General features: G+C 42.2%; 1 protein-coding gene across 2 annotated transcripts; it reads left to right on the top strand.

Moving 5' to 3' along the window:
• Window positions 1-81: 81 nt before the first annotated feature.
• Window positions 82-11777, top strand: rnf115a (ring finger protein 115a). 2 transcript variants are annotated; one of them, XM_061674198.1, is made up of 9 exons: window positions 82-194; window positions 6144-6202; window positions 6304-6358; window positions 7003-7280; window positions 7435-7503; window positions 7592-7664; window positions 7783-7876; window positions 10672-10787; window positions 10862-11777. In XM_061674198.1, exons 1-9 carry the CDS (start codon window positions 117-119, stop codon window positions 10979-10981), a joined length of 942 nt encoding a protein of 313 aa, XP_061530182.1. In that variant the 5' UTR covers window positions 82-116; the 3' UTR covers window positions 10982-11777. The 2 variants fall into 2 exon arrangements, with proteins under 2 accessions (XP_061530182.1, XP_061530180.1); XM_061674196.1 differs by having other exon boundaries at window positions 6301-6358.

Here is an 11777-nt window from a genome sequence, read left to right as displayed (position 1 = left end):
TTCCGCATCCGGGTCTTTTCTCCTCGCTGTGATTCGCCAGTCCACGACGAGGTGCCTGCCGGGAAGGAGCTTAGTGGAGGGGTGACGTCACTGTTTGTGTGCTCGCTCTGGGGAAGATGGCGGAGGCTGCGGCTGTTCCCCCGCATCGCTTTTTCTGTCACTGTTGTAAGGGAGAAGTAAACCCGAAACTCCCGGTAAGACGTTTTGTTTTTACTCTCAGCTTTCCGTGGTCGGTATTTGCTCTGTTGACAAGTTGGCCGATTACCGTGTCTTCTGCTTGCCTTCCTTAGCAAAAAAATAGCTAACCAGCCTGCTAGCAGTCAGCGGCGTTTGTTGTCGTTGTTAACACTCTCAGTTAACCGCTAATAATTGCAAACGTGTTTGTCAAATAATGCACATTTCAGCCAGTCGGCCGGTCTGTTTTTGTTTATATTGCTCGTGGAAGACACTCCTACCCGAAGAGTTTGCTTAAAACCTTGATTTTGCTGCCTTGGGTGTCGTGTTTTGCACTAAAACATACAATGTTGAACGGAAGAAGGACGTATAGAATACTATTTTAATTACTTTCACTTTCAGTATCCCCCTCATAATATGATAATAAATAGTTGTCTTTGTCTAAGTAGGGGAATTTCGCATTCATAAATACTTTTGCGTTTCGATTTGAAATGGAAACAGAGGAGAAGCATTTGAGCACACGGGATAATGACTGGTGACTTTTTGTTTTTAAATAAGAATATTAAGTCTTTCACACAAACGTACCAAAAAATAAAAATAAATAAATACTTACGAGGAAAGCCCACAAACATTAACCCCCAAATGGTTGGATCGGTACGCAGACACACTCTACTGATGAAAGAGTCACTGCCCAAGTACAGTCCATACATTTGCATTTAATTTTTAAGAACTGTTTGTTTTTAAACCTTTAGTTTTATGTGTAATACATTTTAATAGAATATTTTTTTAAATGCATTTTTTATACCTTACATTGAAGAGCAGTTTTATGTTCAAACTGCATAAAATCTTTGCAGGAGCTTATAATTAGGGATGTTCAATACCACTTTGTTTTTCCAAGACCGATTCCAGTTTTCACTCTTGAGTACTGTCCGATACCAACTACCAACAACACTAGTAGTTTTGATACATCAAATTTCAATTAAAACATCCATCCATTTTCCAAGGCGGGGTACACCGTGAACTGGTTGCCAACCAATCGCAGGGCACACACAAACAAACAACCATTCGCACTCACATTCACACCTAGGGGCAATTTAGAGACTTCAATTAACCTACCATGCATGTTTTTGGGATGTGATAGGAAACCGGAGTGCCCGGAGAAAACCCACGTAGGCACGGGGAGAACATGCAAACTCCACACAGGCGGAGCCGGGGATTGAACCCCGGTCCTCAGAACTGTGAGGCAGACGCTCTAACCAGTCTCCCACCGTGGCGCTTCAATTAAAACGGTGACAGATAATTGTGAACCAAGACCTTTCCTTCTTTCTGCCGCACATAATGTTTCACTGATGTCAAACCCCCCGGCCGTGTAGCGCCAACTACCAGGTAGAAGGTCTTAAGTATCGGTCAGTCGGTGGCTGAAATCGGCAGCCTTTGCATGTACCCAAAACATAAGTATAGTAGGCTGGTGTCGGCAGCCTTCGCAAGTACTCAAAACAGAAATAAGAACCACATCACCCCAATGCTACACCTGGTATCGGTACCATCCTTACTTATAATAATATTTTATACTGTGTACGTTTTGGAAATAAACCACTGTCTCATATTTTGATCAACACATAGGCCTACTTAAGCATACTTTATGTTAGTCATGATGTTGGTACTTGGAGTATTTTGTAGGTGGTATAAAAAGCTTGAGAACCACTGGCTTAGCCGAAATTAAACTAAAGGTTTTGCACTCTGTTTTTGTCCTCCTTCTGGGATGCTTTATTTCACCTGATAACATGTTTTCTCAGTATTTTTTTCCCAGTTCATTAACAGCTGTAGAAGTAATCCTAATATTTTTTCTTAACAGAAAAAAACAATGTCCCTTTTGTCAAAAGATGTACACTACACATCAAAGGTTTCAACACTTTCTCATTCAGTGGCATGGGAAAGTGTGTCCAAACTTATGACTGGTCTTGTATGTAAACAGGATACTTACTAATTTAACACCTAAAATGTTTGACAATTTAACATCATAAAATTAGTTGTCAGGTTGGCTGTCTCACTGTCTTTTCTCATGTAAAGTTTTATAGGTGAAGCAAGGCTACATCTGCAAAATATCTGCAACATGGAAGCACATACCTTGGGTCAAAAGTTCCCTATTTGTCGATAAATCACAATTAGGGATGCTTTATGTTTGTACTCGTATTCGTAAAAATGCACCGATAGTCTGACACCGATACCACTTCACCGGCCCGACACATATTTTCCGGGTAGCGGCCATGTCAGCCGTGTGGAGATATGTATTTTAAGATAAACACAAATGGCAAAGCATTTAGCCGACTACAAATTATGCTCTTCTCGGACGTCCCTCGAGTTGTTGTAATGAATGATAAGTTATTTCTCGAAATACTGTTTTATTTGAGTCAAATTTATGCCACGTTCAGGAAAAGTTAGTGTTTTGTGTTTTTGGACAACAAGTGGTTAAACAGATGACAGAATGGCATTTAGGTATTGGTACTTGTTATTGGCACGTACTCAAATGTAAGTACTTGTACTCCGTCTATTAAAAAAAAAGGTATCAGTGCATCCCTCATCACTACAAAAGCGCACCTTGTCGTTGGCAATGTTCAGCACGATTGATTCCGCGATTGCTTTCCACAAGGCTCCTTTCTTGTCGTACACAAAACTATTCTAATGTTGTCTGTTTCTTAGAAGGAATCAAAAGTTGCTTTTTGGAAAAATTGTTGCTAGAGGGGTAAGAAAAGTTGCATGACATATCAATAATGTGGCTAATTTGGCAACACTGACTCTGTCCTTGTAAACTAGCGTTACTCTAATTTGCGTTTAGAATTATAGAAGCTGCTAAAAAAAAACTTCATACTGACAAAGAAACACCAGTTAATCGAACAAAATGACTAATTGGTTAATTGCCCTAATTCAAATTAGTTAAATTTGGAAATGAATGGGCCAAGTATATTTACAGTGTAAAATGCAGGTTAAGGGAGAAATAGTAGCTAATAATGACACCAGAATTATCTCCTTTAAAAACATCCATCCATCCATCCATTTTCTGAGCTGCTTCTCCTCACTGGGGTCGCGGGCGTGCTGGAGCCTATCCCTTCTGTCATCGGGCAGGAGGCGGGGTACACCCTGAACTGGTTGCCAGCCAATCGCAGGGCACATACAAACAAACAACCATGCACACTCCCATTCACACCGACGGGCAATTTAGAGTCTCCAATGAATGCATGTTTGTGGGATGTGGGAGGAAACCGGAGTGCCCGGAGAAAACCCACGCAGGCACGGGGAGAACATGCAAACGCCACACAGGCGGGGCCGGGGATTGAACCCGAAATTCCTCCTCAGAACTGTGAGGCTGACGCTCTAACCGGTCGCCCACCGTGCCGCCCCCTTAAAAACAAAACACTATAAATGGATTCGTACCAGATATGCCATGTTTTACCTCTCTAATTGGTTTAAAGAGCTGTTGGGGAAGTTTATGTTAGGAGCCAAACAGCATCTTAGTGCTGTAAGATTCACAAATGGTGAAACACTTTACCCGAATGGGGAGAAAAAGAAGAGGGACATGCTTGGGCTTGTGTTGTTGCTCAACCAGAATCAGCTGCCACTACCTCCATTTGCATAATGACTTCGTTTGACTCTCGCAGTGGTATTAGGGAACTCCGCTTACACCTGGCGGGGAGAAAGAGGCTTACAACTGTAGAGCAATATTAATGGATTTTAATATATCTTAAGTAATTATTTCTATTCTTTCTTTTTTTTTTTTTAGTTTTGGTACAAATATGCACCAGAAACAAAATTGCGCCGGATGGTGGACCACACACACCCACAACCCACACACACGCTCGCGCAAGTAATTTTGAGACAATCATATGTGAAGTCGCTCGGGGAAAACAACTTTTTTTTTTTTTTTTGGTGACAAATTTAGCAGTATTGATAATGTTGTGTGTACAAAGAAAAGGTGTAGGTGAGTTTACTGGCTTACCGGACTTTACAAGGTAGGTGCAGGCTAGCAAGCTTGCACACCAGTAGTCCAGATGAGTTTACTGCTCACACTTGTCATTTAAAATGATAAGTAGCCACTAGCCAGAGACAACGGCGTACTGGCCCGTCTGTGAAGGGCGTATGTGGGGTGCGTGTATGCAACAATGCTGTGGATAATAGTGTGTCCTATCTGGAAGAAGCAGTCAATTATGTTGCAGCAGCCAGCCAATCATATTGCAACGGGTCGCTTTTAACTCAAATGGAATTCATAACAATGATTGACACAGCGTCACAGCGAAATGATCGAAATTCGGGGGCGATCACGTGATTTTGATTTGCTAGAGATCAGGTGAGAAAGATCGGTTTTATCTATTAGCTTAACATTTTAAAGGTTACCAAGGGATACAATAATGCAAAGGTACAAAGATAATGCCAAATGGAACATTAATAGCTTTGTTTTATATTACAAAATGTAACTTTTTGTTTTGTTCTAGTACTGATGTAGAATTATTAACAGATACATGAAAATATTCAGAAAGTTGAGCCTCGCTGAACAGATTTCTTGTGAAGTATGCTGAAATTCCTGATTATTTAAAGGGTCTGATTTCAGCGGTTTTTCTGTGCGATGATCTAAATACATTGTAGACACATTGAATCTAAGCTTCTGCTCTGACTAAATTGCTGCGTATTTGGCCTGGCAGAGGGTAATTCCAGCCTGCATGTCTCACACGAACACTCCTGGCTGGAACCTGTGGCATTTCCTCCTTTCCAAGCCAAGTGACATCCATGTCCCCCTGTCATTGTTCAATAATAGTGTAAATGGTTTACTATGAGGACGTCCAAACAATCTGGTCAAGGAGCTGAGTTTTACGTGTCAAATATCATGTGAGCTCTGTCATAGAGTCGAACGCCCGTTAGGTGTGGTTGGCGGACCAGCTCTACCTCTTCGGTCACATTTAATCCTCACCCTTTTGTAGGAGTTAAGAACAGTCAAGAAAATGTATTGTTCAAAAAATGTATTTAAAAAACAACATCATAATTTAAAAAAGGGGTTTGGATGGGGGAGGAGGTGGGGGGGGGGGGGGGGGGTTTGAAATGTATGTGTAAAATATCCATCCATTTCCCGTACCGCTTATCCTCACAAAGGTCGTGGGCGTGCTGGAGCGTATCCCAGCTATCTTTGGACGAGAGGCGGGGTACACCCTGAACTGGTTGCCAGCAAATCGCTGGGCACATACAAACAAACAAACAAACAAACAAACAACCATTGACACTGATATGCACACCTAGGGACAATTTAGAGTCTTCGCTTAACCTACCATGTATGTTTTTGGGATACTGGAAGATACTGGAGTACCCTGACAAAACTCACGCAGGCACGGGGAGAACATGGAAACTCCAAACAGGCAAGGCCGGATTTGAACCCTGGTCTTCAGAACTGTGAGCCAGACGCTCTAACCAGTCGTTCACAGTGTGGCCATATGTAAGAAAAAAATAATAATAATTCATGCTCACTTAACTCTTTTTACACATTATTTAATTAGATAAATGTATTTTAACTAACCAAGTTTAGGGGGGGGGAATCTGTTACCGTATTTTCACGGCCATAAGGCGCATCGTATTAAAAGGCGCAGTGTCACTTACGTGGTCTAGTTCTGCATTTAACACACACATAAGGCGGACCGTATTATTGGGCACAGGCATGGTAAAACATAGGCTAGCTTAAAACATACGGTAGCATGCATGCATGCTAAAGCAATGTTTTTAAAAAGGCAGCAGGAGCAAAACTGAGTTCGGTTGTACTTTATTGAAGTATTTAACAATTTACTCACGTAATTGTTTGATCAATCCTCATCCACAAATCCATCAAAGTCCTCATCTTCAGTTGCGATTCAATATCTAATAATAGTTTTCTTATTTCCGTCTGGAGTGTTTAGTCAATGTCTAAGTGTGTGCTGTCACTTGACTCATTCCAGGAGTACATCTGTCCTCGCTGTGACTCAGGCTTCATCGAAGAAGTGACAGAGGATTCCAGGTAAGAGCCATGACTCATTCGATGGGTTTCATCTCAGGACAAGCTTTGATTCTTATTATTTATTTTAATTATTTATTTATTTTTGTCTGTAATTCCAGCAGCCTCTTAGAGAGCGGCGCCAATGGACTAGATGACGCAACCAGTCAGTTTGCAGAGGTATGTTTCTTACCTGAGTGACAGCTGAAATGGGTAATCAAATAATTTTAGAAATTCAACTGCAAAAAAAAAATAAAACGTTGAAGCAAAATCTCTGCCTTGAAGGGTCGCAGTTAGTTTTCCCACACAGACTAATGTTATTGCAGACTCACGCACCACTGCGTGTAGAAATGAGTTGGTGTGATAGCGACAAGCTAGGAGGAAAGATGTCTAAAATTTGTGATCACTTTCAATTGTTTTACAGAATAAATAGTAACACGTAATAAGCACATTCATACACAAGAGGCTATGGCCACAACTGACCAACCGCAGACTCACTAACTGTTAGCCAGTTAACAACAAGCAAACCTGAGCACACAATAGCCAATTCTTCAAGCTCCTTTACAGACTCCTATGCCACTCACCAGGCCAGGCCCCACCTTTTGAAGCCACACACACTCAAACTCACAGATATCATAGTGTGGAACTTGATGGCAACCCCAAATGGACCACAATAATACCCGTACTTCACTGCGCTTGTTTTACAATGCAAAAATAAACTTTGATCTGATTAATTGGTAGGATAATAAATTCTGAAAATTCAGTAGTTGCAGCCCAAGTTCATTCAACTAAGCACCTGCGTTGTGTTTTTGTCACCCACGCAGCTTTGGCACCTGCTCTTAATGGAGCGACCATTTTCCATCGACAACCCCGACTCGGAACCTCGGCTCCCCGGAGGGCGCTTGGGCGGGCTCAGCGACTTGGGGGGGTTCGGAAGCGGACCCATCGGGGGCTCTGTCCCCGCTGGCCTCGGGGGGGCCATGGGGGGTTCGTTAGGCACCGGCGACCACTGGGGCCCAGCACGCCCCCCACGCCTACACACCCAGAGGAGATACAGGTCCAGAGTCAGCAGCAGGCCCGACCGCTCGCCTGCTGTCGAAGGGTGTGTTAGCATCACCTGAATACCTACAAATGATCAATTTCTTAAAATTATACTTTATTTACTACGTTATGTATCTTTGTTCGTCTATCTTTGTTAGCTTGGCTCAATAAAGGTTGAGAAATAATGTATTGAACTTTCAATGTCCGTCACTCAGGATTGTACAACAGTTCCTCGCCGGCCTCTTCGCCAACTCTGGAGTCTCTGGCTCGCCGCCGCTGTCATGGTGAGATGCCCCCACAACTGAATGTGATTTTTCTGTCGTTTTATATTGTGATATCACCATCAACAACTGGTGCCTTTTTCTTCTCCAGGACAGGGATGCTGCATTCTAATCCAGGGGACTACGCGTGGGGACAGGGGGGCCTGGATGCTGTCATAACACAAGTAAGAACCACTTACTTCATACCTGTGAAGGTTTTTCTTTCTTCGCCTTGATACTGATCATTTTGTTTGTGTGTGTGTGTGTGTGTGTGTGTGTGTGTGTGTGTGTGCGCGTGTGTAGTTACTAGGTCAGCTGGAGAACACAGGGCCTCCTCCAGCAGAGAAAGAGAGGATCTCTTCTCTCCCCTTTGTAAATATTACTCAGGAACAAGCAGGTCAGACTTGCATATTGTTTCTCTTGTACAAAACTACAGTGGGATCCTTAAAGTCTCTGTATAGCTTACCAGATTTATTGGAAAAGAAAATGACTTGACAACTCTGTGACAATTATTCCAAAATTAGGTGTAGATATTGGAAGCCCCCCATTTAATACACCTCATTCGTTCCCAAACCTGTTAAGTGGGGAGTAAATTGACACCTTGTACATTTGAACACTCTACAAGTTCCATTTAAAATTCTGTCACTACTAATTTGCACAGCTCAATAAATACCCACCGCCGTATGTTGGAATTGAACAAGTCAAATGATTAAAGACCCTATAAAGTGAATTCAGAGATTTGTTTCTAAATACATTGTACATCTTTGAAGATCAGTGCTGAAAACCTGCAAAGACTGAGAACTGTGTAATACTAAATTGTGGAAATATAGCGTTGAACTGTTTTCATCATTTTAGTTTTACTGAATTTCTTTTTTTCCCCCGGCATGGCTACAATGAGGCCTACTGACGTCCTTCACCATGAGTCACCGCTCTCCCTCTATAGAAGAACTTGCGCGTCTTCGTTCGCGTCAGCGGTTATCCAGCGCAATTGCAATGTGCATTTAGCAGCTACCCTGAATGCATCTTCCTTTTGGATAGTCCATTGGCGTGGGTGCTTTAGAGCCCCTCGTTGTCTGCCATAAGTGTGCGCACGTCACGGAAAGAAGGCAGACGAGCGGGGAGGAGGGAGGTCAACTTGATAGCCGGTGTGTGGACATTGCCTAGGCGCTGCTGTAGTTGTAATCCATTCATAGGTGGTTAAGGATAGACAGCCGCTGGTGCACTTTCACTTTATTGAACAAAGGGTAACAAAATCAACACGTAACAAGCACATTCATACACTACCTGCATGGCCACAACTGACGCCCAGAAGCACTCACTAACAGCCATTCGCTATCCTGAGACAACAGCCAACACTACACTAGAGCCATCACTATTGAATCTTTTTAGAATCGATTATCCTATAGATATTTCGTCGAGTAATCACCCACCCACCCCACAAAAAAAAAATTGTTTTTAACTACTAGTAGGCATTTTATTCTTTTTTCTGGGGGCTTTTTATTGCTATCCTTAAACTACATATGTTGGTACTGAGTGTATGGTCTAAACTCTACAGAATTTGGAACAACAAAATCAGGCATTGCTAAATGGTTAGCATACACAATTAGCATTAGAACGCTCCCGATTACCATTTTAGCTTTAAAAAAAAAACCTCCAACAACCATTCGGCTCGCTCATACATCATGTTATATGTACATTACACATCTAAAAGTGTCTTAAAAATGATGCTCTGTCATTTCTGGCAATGTTTTTCATAGGCCCAACAGAAATGTCCGTGCGATAAACATGAACAACAAGCCAAATTGGTTCTGGGTGGTGCAAATATGCTTTTCATATTTTTTTATTGCCTTAAGGCAGAAATGTTTGCGTCGACCAATGGCCGACTTCGACGAGTTAGCCAATAAAACAAATCGCCAAGTATATAAAATCAGCTTTCAAAACTTGAATAATAAGGGCCACCTGTCAGCTCTCAGATGCTGTGGGTGTATCAAATGGATGCGCCAAAAGGAAGCAAACTTGCTGAGGGGGTGATAGCTTATACAATGTAAAATCACATGAGGAGTCTCAACTTCAAAATTGAATGGCTATTGTGGACTATAATCATAAAAATAAGCACACAAGTCAACTTACCCTCGTTGTTGGTGACATAATGTCACAGCCGAACACGGCACCTGACGACAGCGGCACGGTAGGAGGAAGCCCAGGTAGTTCGACAGTTGGCACTGCCCCATTTATTAGTGTCAAGTTACCCACAAAGCTATGTTGTCTCTGGTGAAAGATTACAAAACTATCCGTCATAAAATGCACACTGCAGAGTCGGCTGGTGGTGGTGTTGATGTTCAGGCCGCCATCCGCGTGTCTTCAAAAAGTCAATCCATCCCTTTTTTTATTCACTACTATCAGGTTACCCACAAAGCCATGTTGTCTCTGGTGAAAGTTTACAAAACTATCCATCGTGAAATGCGCAATGCAGATTCGACCGGTGGTGTTGATGTTCAGCTCGCCATCCGTGTGTCTTTAAAAAGTCAATCGCTTTTTTATTTCCTCATTTTTTGGGAGTTTAAAAAAATGTCACCGAGCTGTTCTGTAAATTCAGGCATCGAGTGACAACGCGTTTTCACGGTGTAGCCATCGTTAGCTTGCTAACTGCATGCTGCAGTGGTAAATGGGGCTTGTTATGGAAGCTAAGCACAGCTAACACTCAACTGAGCAGCCGAACGAAATGACGTCACTTTGTCCTTATATAGTGGGGGAGGGAAGTCATGCTAGAAAGTATACGCCCCATCACGGGGCTGGGTTTTAGCCGCGCCCACAAAATCAGTAACATTCAAACAGAGAAAAAGATGCTTAAGCTATAGCTCAACAATTCAGCACTATATTGTTATGTCTTTGCATATGTTTTCAGCACTTATCTTCAAACATAATGTATTTAGAAACAAAATACGGATATCTGCTTCGAGCCCCCTAATGCATTGCCGAGGTATCAGGTAGGACTTGATATCGGCTGATACTCGCGTCATTTGACTTGACACTAACTCTGGTGCAAAAAAACGTGATCGGGGCATCGCTTGTTATAAGAAATTAACACTCCATTTTGCCTCAGTTTGATCATTCAACAATCAATTCCACACCATTGTTCGACTGGTTATTTCCATTCCAAAGTAATGAAATGAGTGGAACACTTGTGTCCAGACTGTTGTATGGAATGTCCAGTGTGCAAAGAGGACTTTGAGGTGGGCGAGGCCGTCCGACAGCTCCCCTGTAACCACTTCTTCCATTCAGCCTGTATAGTACCATGGCTGGAGATGGTGAGTCACCACAAACACCAACACAAGCCTGTATTGTCGTTCCAATAAAAGCGAGCTGGCGCGTTGTTCTGCAGCACGACACGTGTCCAGTTTGTCGGAAGAGTTTGAACGGCGAAGACAGCAGCAGCCAGCCCCCGTCAGATCCCCCCTCCCTCTCCATGGACCCCCGCACACAGGAGAGATGGTCCTTCTGAAGACAAGGAAACAACACACAAGAAGAGACTTCTTGCTCCCCTACGCCTCCGTTGCCGTCATAATCACTTTTTTGTAATTTTCTGTTTGTCTTTTCCCCTGAACCATGTACACACACACACACGTCTTAAAGGAGACATATAAATGTTTTCACAAATTTTGTGACATGCTTTAGTCAAAACAACAGGACAGTTTTGGCTGGTGTGTTCTGTCTAATGCAAATGTGTCACTTCTCACCTTAATATCAATTTGCAAGTCAAGTTCATAATATGTCTCCTTTAAGGTCTCCTTTCTGCTCCAGTTGAGGCCCATCCATGTTTGTCCCTTAAGCCACTTCCCCCTTTAATCACTATTTTGGGTAAATGTCAACATTTGTCTCTCAAAGTCGCCACGTTGCTGTAAACATATTCATAAACACTATTATTTATTGTTATGATGGTCCACGAGTGTATTTCTTTTGCTTAATGTTGTTTTAAGGGTTCATAAAAGGGAAATTACATCTTAAAACCATCGCATCAATTAAATGAAGTCGTCATTGCTGGCCCCACTTTTTCCAAACTCCACCTACTCCTGCTGGTGTACATATTATAATTTGTCATCTGTCAGTAGTCCTCATTGTATGATCACATTTTTACCACTTTTTTTAATGTAAATAATTGTAGTCCAAAAACAAAAAAGTTTGCAAAGAAAAACATTGAGAATGGAGACGCAAATGTGAATGACATACATGGTTAACAAACTGTATTATATAATTGAAATAAAAATGTCTATGATGTATTAATAAAGTGACAAAAATGG

Source organism: Phycodurus eques, chromosome 4 (genome assembly GCF_024500275.1).
Source record: "Phycodurus eques isolate BA_2022a chromosome 4, UOR_Pequ_1.1, whole genome shotgun sequence".
Taxonomy (NCBI): Eukaryota; Metazoa; Chordata; class Actinopteri; order Syngnathiformes; family Syngnathidae; genus Phycodurus; species Phycodurus eques.
Note: the sequence above shows the minus strand (reverse complement) of the source record. Positions and strands in the feature narration are given on the sequence as shown.

Bases quoted from the DNA above. Each gene is read 5' to 3' on its own strand.
- rnf115a (XM_061674196.1), top strand. From the start codon at position 117: ATGGCGGAGGCTGCGGCTGTTCCCCCGCATCGCTTTTTCTGTCACTGT. The intron at 195-6,143 runs GTAAGACGTTTT...GACTCATTCCAG, and splicing joins AAGTAAACCCGAAACTCCCG to GAGTACATCTGTCCTCGCTG. The intron at 10,788-10,861 runs GTGAGTCACCAC...GTTGTTCTGCAG, and splicing joins TAGTACCATGGCTGGAGATG to CACGACACGTGTCCAGTTTG.